This window comes from Danio rerio, chromosome 24 (assembly GCF_052040795.2).
Source record: "Danio rerio strain M-AB ecotype USA chromosome 24, GRCz13ab, whole genome shotgun sequence".
Lineage (NCBI taxonomy): Eukaryota > Metazoa > Chordata > Actinopteri > Cypriniformes > Danionidae > Danio > Danio rerio.
In genome coordinates, this window is record NC_141044.1 from 34903669 (window position 1) to 34917258 (window position 13590).

The following is a 13590-nucleotide window of genomic DNA, read 5'->3' on the forward strand; positions in this document are numbered from 1 at the left end:
TTAGCATAGTGGTACAATGATGAAGTGTCCAAAAGTGGTACCATGGTAAAATGTTCAGTTTAGCGTAGTATTATTATGGTACATTGTCAAAAATATCACTATAAGGTCAAAAAAAAAAAAAATAAATCCTATTAGTATCAAGGTAAAATTTCCAGAATACTATAGTATTATGATCAAATTTAAATATCATTGTAGTAAAATGGCTAAATTTCCAAAATACCATAGTAATGTTACAGCAAAATGTTTGAATTACAATAATGATACAATGATTAAGTGTCTAAAATATCATAGTGGTAACATGGTAAAATGTTAAGTATACCATTGTATTATTATAGTAAATTGTCAAAAACCACATTATAGTCAAATTATAAAAATTCCACAGTAGTATCATGGTAACATTTCCAATATACCATAGTATTATGGTCAATTTTAAATAGTTCTAGTAGTACCATGGGAAAATTTCCAAAATCCTGTAGTAAATATTACAGTAAAGCATGGCGGTTCAATGATAAAGTTTCCAAAATACTATAGTAGTAGGATGGTAAAATGTTAAGTATGCCATAGCATTATTATGGTAAATTGTTAAAAATACCACAAAAATTCCATAGTATTATGGCCAAATTTCCAAAATACCAATGTATTACGGCCAAATTTAAGTATTACCATACTACTATCATGGTAAATTTTCCAAAATACCATAGCATTATGGTCTAATGTTTTTAAATACCACAGCAGTATTATAAAAAATTCCATATTAATTTTACAGTAAAAATAGCATAGTAGTACAATGATAAACTGTTCTAAATACTATAGCATTATCATGGTAAATTGTGCAAAATACCACAGTATTAAAAACATGTTAAAATGTCCTATACCATAATCAAATTTAATAGTAAAATGTCCAAACCTACCATGTTCAGTGCCACAGAATTACCACGGTACATTTTTGAAAGTGAAAGAGAGGAAGTACTGCGACAGTACTATGGTATTACCATAGTGCTTTGACATGTAATTTGCTACTAACTCCAAAACACTCTGGTATTACCATGTTTTCAAGGGTTAGCTGAAAAAGTGGTTTAAATTTTCACAGAAAGTGTAAATAAGTGTGAACAAAGCGCTGAAAGGCATTTTTAATCATATACTGATTAATTTATTAAATCTGTCAGGACGGTTCGTCCCAAACCGAGTCATGAAGTACATGAATTTGAAGAATGTCTCATATTTTTCCTTTTTTTTTTTTTTTGTAAAACAATGAAAAAGAAAAATCTAGCATCAATAGACAGACATTCAAACACCGCTTGCCAGAAACACACATGATTTCCTTTAGAGCGCAGACGCTTTTTCACATCTAAAGGAAACGTGCGGTGAGTACCACTTTAAATTGAGGTTGAGACCATTCGATTTGTTCAAATGTACCAAAATAAAACCTAAAACGTTTTAAAAAAAGTTAATGCAAGCAAATAAGTATATGTTCAAACATCTGTTCAATGCAAAGAATCGACTCAGAGTCAGACTGCGAGAGAACACAAGAACCAAAAATAAGAGTTCAAAAAATAAACATTAAAAAAATCGTCCTGTTGCAGAAACTCGAATCACAAGCGAAACGGTGAAACGTTACATGATAAATCCTCGATTTTCTTCTCGGTTGATAATAAAGACACAGGACTGGATGTGAAGGCTTGCATACACTTTGAATCAAGCGCTGTCCTGAGTTGCTCTGGTGGTTCGGGTTCAAAGGTCAAGATTTTAGGATCCCATTCAGACCTTAAAAACAAGGCAGAGTCCGAAGGAGATGACATGCTCATGTCTCGAATCTTTCGGTTTATAAAAAGAAAGGAACTCTCAGATCCGACCAAACAAGCGAGCGATATGGTTCAAGCAGTTCAACCATCGGAAGGGATTCGAAAAGAAGTGATTCTTCATTGCAGTGGCTTGGTCTTCCCTCTGTTTGATATGCTTCAGTTTAGGCTGAGGTTAACCACCAATCTTCAATCTCAAAGCAATATAGCACTGCCTTTCCATCAGACGAAAAATATGAAGCGGAGCTCGAAAATAAAACAAACGACTTAAACGACACCATCCGTAATTAAGGCTGTTAAAAAATATTGCAAAAATTTTGGCCCCTGTTTTTGAGACAGACTGCCACAACAGTCAAAAAAACGTAAGATAGGAGAAAACGAAACAATTAAAAGTGACGAAAGCGTCAAAAGAAAGTACGATCCTCTTTGGAGAGAGTCTTTTATTTGGTTTTGGGAGCATGTTTTTTTTTTTTAAAGGGACATATTTTCGGTTCGCATAAAATAAATAGACCGGAGCCCAAAAAAACAACAAATTTTCTTTTGCTTTTTTTAATCTTTAGCGTGCACTCGTAAAAACCTAAAGGTATAGCAATCGGCAATTTCCACGTCGGACAGTGGCACTGAATGCACCCGCGAGCCTCCTGGACGTCCTGTTGTTTTTTTTGGGGGGGGTTGTTAGAGCATAAACGCACCCCTCGTCTCCTGGAGAGGGAAATCAAAGCAAAGGCTCTTGCTGTCCTGCAGGTTTTTTGGGGGGGTGTTTTCTCCACCAAATATCCTCCAGTGGTGGTCCGCTTCACACCCACTCCTGCATGGAGCGTCTGCAGTACAGTATGTGTCGGGGCGTCCCCTTCCGCTTGAACTGAAAGACGGTGTAGATGAGCACCAGCAGACACAACGCCAGCACGCAGGGGATGACGATGGCGACGGCTTTGACAGTGCTGGTTTCGTTGTCCAGTTTAATGACCTCGTTTTTGTCCTCGGTGGCGTGCAGGTCCGGGTCGATGGGCACGAGGTCGCAGCCCATGAAGTCTTTGAGGATGGAACGAGGGTAACCCGGCTCCACACGCAGCCTGTGGTTGTTGAACTTCCAGTACTCTTTGCCCTTGTAGAAGTATGTGAAACCTGTCGTGACACAGTAGAAACAGTAAAGTCAACAGAGTGTGGTAAGATGGCTTTGTTGAATATACAGATGAAGTCAGAATTCTGGATATTTTTTCTCTTTGCAATGATGACAGTACATAATATCTGACTAGATATTTTTCAAGATGATAGTATTCAGCTTAAAGTGAGATTTAAAAGCTTAACTAGGTTAATTAAGCAAGTCATTGTGTAACAGTGGTTTGTTTTGTAGATGATCAAAAAAAAGCATTGGTTAAGGGGTTAATTATGGCGCCATTATGGACTAAAAGATCCAGTCATGCACCACACACACACTCAACCGGTTCCTAATCCAGACTGATTGCATACACACAGCCGGAGAATTGTCAAAGACTGATTACCTGATATTTATACAGCGCACACAAACACATCAGTGCTGAGTCTTGTTAAACTTTCATTGTGAACATTTCTACGCATTTTCCTTGACTTGTCTTGCCTTCCATGTTTGAACCTCACCTTGTTTGTTTATCTGTCTAAATCAACACTAAAAGTTTTTAATATTGCCTGTATTGACCATTCGCGTGTTATTCGACTACGACTCTAGATTCCCTGTGTACAACGGTTTGCCCTTGATTGTGATCATTGCCTGTCTGATCTTTCTTTGTTTGTTAAACTTGCATTTGGATCCGCACTTTCCTTGTCAGCGTCTGCCTTGTGACAATTGAATAAAATCAAATAATAAGATAAAAAAAAATTCCCTCTAGCCAAAATAAAACAAATAAGACTTTCTCCAGAAAAAAACAATATTATAGAAAATACTGTGAAAAATTCCTTGCTCTGTTAAAAAATATTAGGGAAATATTTGAAAAGGAAAATTGACAGGAGGGTGAATAGGTTTGAGTTGTACATTTGTGGATGCTTGTTTTCTGAATATAAGCAAATCTCAAAGTTACATTTTTAATACTGTGATTTGTGATATTGTGCTGCCTAATTTCTACTGTAGCATTTAAATTGATATTTGTAAGATATGAACAAATTAAATAATGTTGGTATGTTTTTTATAGCTTTATTAATTATGTAGGCAACATGTATTAAATAAATTGTTTTATGCTTTTAAAATGTATGTAACATTAAAATATATATTGTAGCTTTTATTTTTGTCATTTTAAAATATGAAATGAAAATAGATTTTGATTTTGTGATGTTTGTAAAAATCTAAAAATATATATTTTAGCCTTTCATGTTTGTATTGAATATGCCAGTAAAAGTTTTAAAATTTGATTTTGAAATATTTTTTTAAAATCCGTTTTTTTTTATATTATTTTCAGTTATATATTTTATATATATATATATATATATATCTTTTTAATTTATTCAGTAATTTTTTTATATTTTTTATAATTACATTTTCATTTAGTTAATTTTTAAGATTTTTTAAAAATAAATTTGTATTATTGTATTTATTAATCAGGGGTCACCACAGTGGAATGAACCGCCAACTTATCAAGCATATGTTTTATGCAGTGAACGCCCTTCCAGCTGCAACCCAACACTGGAAAACACCCAAACACTCACATTCACACACATACACTACGGCCAATTTAGCTTTTCAATTCACCCAAAGCGCATGTCATGCAAACTCCACACAAAAATGCCAACTGACCCATCTGTGGTTCGAACCAGCGAACTTCCTGCGGTGGCTTGATCATGTTACCCCCTGCGCAACCGTGACGCCCTGTGCATCAACATTTGTTTCTAACTTTCATCTTTTGTGTCCAATAGAAAACAAAGAAACTCACTCAACTTAGAAGCAAACGCAAGGTGAGTAAATGATAACAAAAGCATTTATTATTTTCATCTCAGCCATGATATGCATGTGAATAATCCAACCTGAGCTTAAACAAACCTCCCTCTCCACTAAATTCATTAAACAAAAACCTCCAAATCCCAGAAATCAAAGTGTTACTAACCAAAAAGGAGCTCAGTGTGATCTGAAGGACGCTAAACCGAAAAGAAAGGCTTATCATGTTATCACAACATCCACACTTGCATTAAACCTAGCTTGGAGCATCCGAAAAAGCCATCTCCCCATGATCGGCGGGCCATGATGACACATAATGAGGGTCAATTTTCTCACCCACAGAGGTCTTCTGGGTGACGAGCTGAAAGAAAGCCCACAATCGCTCTCAAAGTGTGCTTCGCCAAACCCTTTCCCTGGAAGATCAATCCACCCTTCACGCTCAGATGAACGCCTGCGTCCACGGGCAAACCTGGCACTGAGGACGGGTACAGATGGCACGAAAACCTGCGAGCCTGAAGCTACGAACTGAACTCATGCAAGACGTTCCACCCCGGAGCCCCTGCCAGAGACTTTGCCCTCAAACTACACAAACTGTGCTCTCGTACAGAATGAAAAATAGGCCAATGTTAACCTCAACTGCTCTGAAGTCAGAAGTTCCCAGTCTTTTGTTCTCAATGCAAACAATGCAAATTAAAATTAGGGCGGGGCTTAATTTTGACATCAGGGATTGGATTTGATGGTGGTGGTTTGCTTGCATTGGTTGATCTCACATGATTGACATGATTGACATGTTAATTTAGGACTTGGCGATATTGCAAAAAATTATTTAAAAAAAATATAAAGAATATATAATCTTTCATATCATTCGGTATCAATAATTATAAAAAACAAATTTTACAAACCATTTAGGAATATCATGATTTTTTTATTTATTTAACCAATTTATTTTAATTAAACTTATCCAAATATAAAATTTTACAAAAATATCTCTATATAAAAATGTCTCTTCTGCTGATAATAAAAACATGTTAACGTAAACGTGTTAAAGTGACTCTTAAACTTGATAAATAAATGTTACAAAGTGTGCAGTGGTAAAGTGTATGTGCTGAACAATCATAGCAAATTTTAAGGTTGATCAACATCTGTAAAATGTCAATATTAATGATACAGTAAACCTCAAAGTCTGTAAACAAAACAAATCATGATCATCAAATCTGAACTTTCAAGTAATGAAACCATCCATCATTTTTGTAATACATATTGCAACGTTAAAAATCGTGAAGTTGAAAGACTACATTACCCCTTATGCTAAAAAATCTTTCAGATAGGCTGGGATGCACAAGAAAAGAAACCAAAAAGCCACTCTGGCGACATCCTTACATCCTTTTAATTTACAATCTCCTCACTGCTGGTAGTTGCAGCATTCATTTTTAAACACGTTTACTGTACATATATATATATATATATATATATATATATATATATATATATATATCTATCTATCTATATATATATATATATATATATATATATATATATATATATATATATATATATATATATATATATATATATATATAGCTGTATGTATGTATATTTATACACACATACACACACACACTTTTTAATACATTTTTATATATATATATATATATATATATATATATATATATATATATATATATATATATATATATATATATATATATATATATATATATATATAGTCAAATGCATATAGTCTTAATTATTAGTTAAATTTGCTCAGCAAACTCAACATTTTTTGTATTAGTTTTGCTTTGATGTGCAAATAAAATATTGCAAATAAAAGTGAAAATAATACAAAATATTATGAATATTATAGTAAACCATTGACAAAATAATTAATTTACTGTAATGTTCTTAATACACATCATACCCAATAAAGTATAATATGAATTATATGCTTTAATGCCTTTTTTTCAGCTGAACAGTATCTGTCCGACTAGAAGAAAAACTACATCTGCCAACAGCATGAGGGTGAGTACAAATATTTCTTACATCTTCATTTACATCACAATTTACATCATTTTCATGTTTAGCATTAGCGAACTGCCTAAAAATAGATGAAAAGATATAATAAACAGGACCCATACCGTTCGCTTTATCCACAAATGCTCCCTGTGGAGAATCTGGGACGCCTTTCCACACCGTGATGGACTTGGGATAACCGGGATCCATCGTTCTCATGTCCTCATTATATCTCCAATACCTGCGCACAGATTAATGGAGATGAACATCACACACACACACGCACACACACACACACGCACACATACATAAACAGACTGTTGAACACACACCTGTCTCCTTTGAAGAAGTAGGTCTTGGCCACGTCCTCCCACCAGACGGCCATCTCTATACTCTGCGCCGGCATGCCGTTCCCAAACATTGTGATGTCCTGCGGGTATCCGGGCAGGAGCATTGTGTCCTTGAACACCCAGAACTGCTTCCCTACAAGAAGCAGAAGAACAGAGGGGGAATCAGAGACTCTCACTGGGATCTGGCTCAGTTCGAGGATCTAAATGTCAATCAGAGGCTCAACAGACGGACTTTAACCCTTGTGTGCTGTTGGGGATGTTTTCATCCACTCTGGGCTGATTTTAAGTCTTCATTTGGCCACGGCTTTCTCTGTGTTTCAGCAAATGAAATGATTATTTGGTAACAAATCTTGTTTTGGCACTTATTTTGGGAAAATGCTTTGAATTTTACAATAATACACTCTTGGCAAGTTAACAAACACCCTTTCATTATGTTGAGGGCTGTTTTTGCCCCATTGACTTCTATTATAATTACATTTTTTGATTGCAAAGCCTTGACATCATATAATCATGCATTCTTGTGGTGGTCGAATGTATATTTATATTACCTATTGTTTTAATTATTGATATTATTCTTAAAGACAGATCAGAGCAAACTATTTCTCACTGTTTAGAGGGCTGACCCCAATACATGTTTTCTTGATTTCCTTCCTTCAGGGGGTGTCAAGCATTAATTAGGGTGGTCAATCTCCCTAAAACCCCCCTGAAATTTGCACCCTGGTGTCTGGATCAATTTGTTGTGAGAGATTAATTGGTTGGCCATTGCATTTTATTTTGTTTTTGGAAGTGTTTCAATTGTCTCTGCGGTTGTTGACTTTTAATGGCGTTATTTATTTAGTCTTCCACTAAAAATCTTCCAATGAAGAAAAAAAGTCACATACAGTACATGTTGGATGTCCTGAAGGAGAGCAAATGACCATCTGATTTAGATTTTTGTGTGAACTGTCGCTTTAAGATGTCAAGTCTGAGTAACAGTGGCAGTCGCGCGGTCAAAGGCCTGGTCGCGGTAATTAAAAGCAAACAGGAAGTGCTTGAGCTGTGAAATTTAATGTTTGGTTTTGCTGAAACGGACATTTATCTGGAAATGGTGTAAATATTATGGACTCTGTAGCAATATAACCTCAGTGTTCGATTATCAGCAGTTTTATTATGCGGATTGTGCTATGGTTGGCTCGCAAAGATTTTTCACACTAAGAATTACATTTATCATTTGAGCATAACTGCCGTGTAATTAAATAACTATATATCCGTCTGTTATGTTTATGTGTATTGTCCAAAAAAAACATTAAACTATTTGTTTGACAATGTAAGCTGATGAATAGCACTTTGCAGTACTGATATATCTTCTTTTATTAGTGTTTATTAGTGCTACAAAAATAATACAATGAAAATAGTAGTAATAGTGATAATAAATAAAACTATTCAGGGACACTTTTGTTTAAAATACGGTTTACATAATAATGTGCTGTTATTGTCACAATAGCAATATATATATATATATATATATATATATATATATATATATATATATATATATATATATATATATATATATATATTATTAAAAAAATATAATATTAAAATAAATACATTTGAGGTATTCCTTAGTGGCAAATAACCATGTTTCAATTGGTAAAAGTTAATGTAAAACTGCTTTAATAATTTTTTTTCCATAGATGAGCCATTTTTCAGTACAGGTCATTTTAGACACATCTTGTGTATTAGAAGAGGTTTGCATAGCATTTAGTATTGTCTGCATATGTTTTTTTTTTTTTTTTTTGCTCACAAAGTGGCTAGTTTCAGGTGTACTGTCCCTTTAAGACTGTCAGATGTATAAGCATTTTATAGACCCCCAAATACCATAGTTTCAGATTAAAATCTACTTTAATCTTAAACCAAAAAATAATCATTTAATTGGTTTGATTTTAGCATTTTCAGGTGTACTGTCCCTTTAAGACTGTAAAATATAAGCTGTGGAGGACCTCAGGAAAGCATTTAATGATCCACCAAAGACCATAGTTTCATAATAAAATCAATTTCAATCTTGAACATCACCAAAAATTCACCTTCTGTTTATCACTGGCATTTTTAGAGTTGTGGAGGAGCTCAGGAAAGCATTTTATAGACCACAGATTCAAAAAAAAAAAAAAAATCTACTTTAATCTTGAATTGTGGAAAATAAATAATAATACTTCACCTCTTTGATTATTATGAGCATTATTACATGTACTGTCCCTTTAAGACTGTCATATGTGAGTTTTGGAGGAGCATGGCTAGAATAGCATTTAATGGATCACCAAGGACCAAAGTTTCAAATTAAAATCTACTGTAATCTTGAACCAAAGAAAAAAAAAATTAACTTCTTTGTTTATTAATAGCATTTTCAGGTGGACGGTCCCTTTAAGACTGTAAAATATAAGTTGTGGAGGAGCTCAGGAAAGCGTTTAATGGACCACCAAGGACCAAAATTTCAAAATAAATTTTATTTTAATCTTGAACTTAAGAAAAAAAAAAATCACCTCCTTGTTTATTATTAGCATTTTCAGGTGTACTGTCCCTTTAAGACTGTCAGATATGAGTTGTGGAGGAGCTCAGGAAAGCATTTTATAGACCACCAAAGACCATAGTTTCAAATTAAAATGTACTTTAATTTTGAACAAGGAAAAAAAAATACTTCACCTCTTTGTTTATTAATAGCATTTTCGGGTGTACTGTCCCTTTAAGAAGCTCAGGAAAGCATTTAATAGACCACCCAGGACCATAGTTGCAAAATAAATTCAATTTTAATCTTGAATCATGAAAATAAATAAATAAATTAGCCTCTTTTTTATTAGTAGTATTTTTAGGTGTACTATCCCTTTAAGACAAAAAAAAAATAATTATTATCTCTTCGCCTCCCTTTAAGACTGTCAGATGCGAGTTGTGGAGTTCAGGAAAGCATTTAATCGACCACCAAGGACCACAGTTTCAAATTAGAATCTACTTTAATCTTTAATCGGGAAAATAAATAAATAAATCAGCCTCTTTGTTTATTATTAGCATTTTCAGGTGTCCTGTGAAGGGTCAAGACTGTCAGATATGAGTGGTGGAGGAGCTCAGGAAAGCATGTGTGTATGGGTTAAAGAGTGTCATGATTTGTTTGGAGTGCGAGGGGTCAGAGGAGAACAGGTCCGTCATAGGAAATGCCTGTCACGTCACCTTACTCTTTCTCATGGCCTCAGCGGGGTCACAGTCTCTGTGCCCGACCGGTTGCTAATGTGTGTGCGCGCTTGCGGAGTTGTGTCTGTGTTTTGTCAGCGATTATGCGAGAATGTTTGTAAAAGTGAAACTGCAGGATGCTTTTGTTGTACATGTTGGCTTTAACGTCCAGATCTGACCATGGTAATTGACCTAGTTTAATGTTGAGGGGTCAGTGTTAGTGATCCTCGCTCTGGGACGCTTGCTGAATGTGAAGAAATCGGTTTATTTGCTTCCACATGGACCACACACACACACACACACACACACACACAATACTTTTTACAATAAAATATAGTTTGAAGGAGAGAGTTATGTTAGTTTGTGACTAATTTTTTGTAAATATTATTCATTCATCAGTATGTGTTTTATACAGCAGATGCCCTTCCAGCTGGACCCAGTACTGGGAAACTTCCATACACCCTAATTCCCAGACACACACTACGGCCGATTTAGTTTTATTCAATTCCCCAATAGAATATGTTTTTTGACTGTGAGGGAAACTGGAGAACCCGGAGAAAACCCACCCGAACACAGGGAGAACATGCAAACTACACACAGAAACGCCACTGACCCAGAGGGGACTCGAACCTGCGACCTTCTTGCTGTGAAGTGACAGTGCTAATCACTGAGTCACTCTGTCTATGTAAATGTTATATTTGATGTAATCAATTATTCATATTAGTAACATAATAATAAACATAGTAAAAAATCCTGGTATTTATTATTTTTCATTGACGTATAATTTTTAATAAAATATTTTAAATGAAATAAAACTATATCTGCTGTAGTACTGTTTTTACTACTGTATTCAATTTGATTTGATTTATATGTATTTTTCTAATATTTATTTTAATACACACAATGTTCTTTTCATTAAAAAATTAAGTTTGAGAGGTATTCCATTACTGTTAGTTTGTGCCATTTTTTGTAATTTATTTTAACTCATTGTTATTATAATGTATGAAAATAAAAAAATGATATCAATTAATCACTGTATAATAATACTGTATAATATAATAATAATAATAATACTAAGAATAATTATTATTCATTCATTCATTTTCTTTTCGGCTTAGTCCCTTTATTAATCTGGAGTCGCTACAGCGGAATGAACCGGGAACTTATCCAGCATATGTTTTACGCAACGGATGCCCTTCCAGCTGCAACCCATCACTAGGAAACACCCATACACACTCATTCACATACATACACTACGGACAATTTAGCTTACCCATTTGACCTATAGCATGTGTCTTTGGACTGTGGGGGAAACTGGAGCACCCAGAGGAAACCCACGCGAACACTGGGAGAACATGCAAACTTGCTGTGAGGCGATCGTGCGACCCACTGTGCCATTGTGCTAATAATAATAATAATAATAATAATAATAATAATAATTATTATTATTATTATTATTATTATTATTTGCAGCAATGTAGTTCAATATGTTCATAATACATAATACTTTACTGGTTTACATGATTATTATTGTTATTAAAATTATTATTAAATATTATTTACAGCAATTGTAGTTAAATAGTACGTTATTTTATTAGCTAATTATTAAATGATTATATTATAAATAGTACAGTACAGTTTTTGGCAACCTGCTGAGTTAAACATCCCAGGGCAATTTTGCATTTATTTTTTTATCTCTGAAACTTTAGAAGTTTAAGGATGAAATCTAGGGCACCCCTAGAGTGTGCACAATCGCAAAACAAATAGACTGAATCAGCTGGTAAATGCTGGACGCATTGATAATCGAGTGTGTGTGTGTGTGTGTGTGTGTGTGAGATCTGATAGTGGAGAACTGAGGTGTGCAGGCTAATAAATAATGAAGATGACAGTCAGCAGTGGCTAAAAACCTTCATTAAGCTCTCCGAACACGAAAGACCATTTGTCTGGATGTCGAGGAACAAAAACGCCTGGATTTGTTTAGGTGTGTGAGTGTGTGTGCATTTGTGTGAGTTTGTCATTATCTCATTTGGCTTTTTCTGCTTTTCCGCTTTAGTTATTTTCATCTCTATCGCGCACACTGTGTTTCTCTCCTCATGGGAATAATAGAGCTCTGGATATTCAGGCCTGATATTTTCTACATGATTATACTGAGATCTGTGCTGTTTCTACTTCACTGCAGAAATCAGGTTAATGGGGTATCTATCATGCAAAAATAAGGGGTTTAAAACAGTTGTGTGGCAGCAGTGTGTGAATATAGCCAGCCTTTAATGGTAAACATGTATTAATTCTATTTGTTATAATCACACTTATTAAAAACAGTCTGCAGAAACACTTTGAATGACGTTTTCCCTTTGTATGACATCAGAGGGGGGAAAGTCCCACCCATTAGTGTTGATCTCTCCCTCAGTAACATAGAAAGCCCTGAGTGACAAGCAGCCATCTGCCATTCAAGTTTTAATGCCAAAGATTACGTTAGTTCTGTTTTTGAAGCAAATGCATTTGTAGCTCCGCCCTTTTTTCAAAAGAGAGCTGTAGCCACAGTCTCATTTGAATTTAAAGTGACGGACACCCCAATTTGGATCAATGCCTAAAAGGGGCAAAGTTTCAAAGAGTTATAAAACATCATTTGTTTGGTATTTTGTGCTGACACTTCTCTAGGGCACAGGTGTCAAATCCAGTTCCTGATGGGTCACAGCTCTGCACAGTTTAGTTTCAACCCTAATAAAACACACCTAATCAAACTAATTGGGTCCTTTAGTTTAGTTTGAAACTTACAGGTAAGTGTGTTCACCCAGGGTTGGAACTAAACTGTGCAGAGCAGCGGCCCTCCTGGAACAGGTGCCCTCATTGGTCAACGCTTCTAAATAAACTGATCTGACGTGCAGAAGTCTTACCTTTAAAGAACACAAATTTTCCCTTGCTGTTTTCATAGACGGCATCAATCTTGGGCGGCAAACCCCTCCAGAAGACATTGATGAGCATCGGGTAGCCGGGCATCACGGCGTTATCTCTCACCCTCCAAAACCAGTGATCCTGATTAAAACAGAGAAAAAAATGACAAATGAACATGAGCTGCATATCATATTTAAAGCTGTTGATGAATCCCATAACGTTTGAATGTTGTATTTTGGAGCCAAAATGGTCAAAATAATACTTTCAGACTCTGGGCCCTATCGTACATCTGGCGTAAGACTGTCAGACCCCTTTCAGACCCTTATTTTCACATTTTGCGCCACGTTATTTAAATAGCAAAACCATTTGGGCTACTTTGTGGAGTCATGGGTGTGCTGGTCTAGAAAGGAAGCGTGTTAAGGCGTATTGTTGACGGATT

The 13590-nt window shown here is 35.0% G+C and overlaps 1 protein-coding gene and 1 long non-coding RNA gene across 3 annotated transcripts in view; one reads left to right on the plus strand and one right to left on the minus strand.

Moving 5' to 3' along the window:
* LOC147838080 (uncharacterized) overlaps window positions 1–13590 on the plus strand; it is a 982747-nt gene that overhangs the window by 516113 nt on the left and 453044 nt on the right. The window lies entirely within an intron of this gene.
* The window catches only part of mmp16a (matrix metallopeptidase 16a (membrane-inserted)), a 106945-nt gene continuing 94480 nt past the window's right edge, over window positions 1126–13590 (minus strand). The window contains exons 8-11 of one of the 2 annotated variants that reach the window (XM_087308786.1): window positions 13154–13292; window positions 7044–7194; window positions 6837–6952; window positions 1126–2924 (exon numbers count right to left, since the gene is read on the minus strand). In XM_087308786.1, coding sequence (XP_087164912.1) covers window positions 2596–2924; window positions 6837–6952; window positions 7044–7194; window positions 13154–13292 — 735 coding nt within the window. In that variant the 3' untranslated portion in view covers window positions 1126–2595. 2 annotated transcript variants of the gene reach the window in all.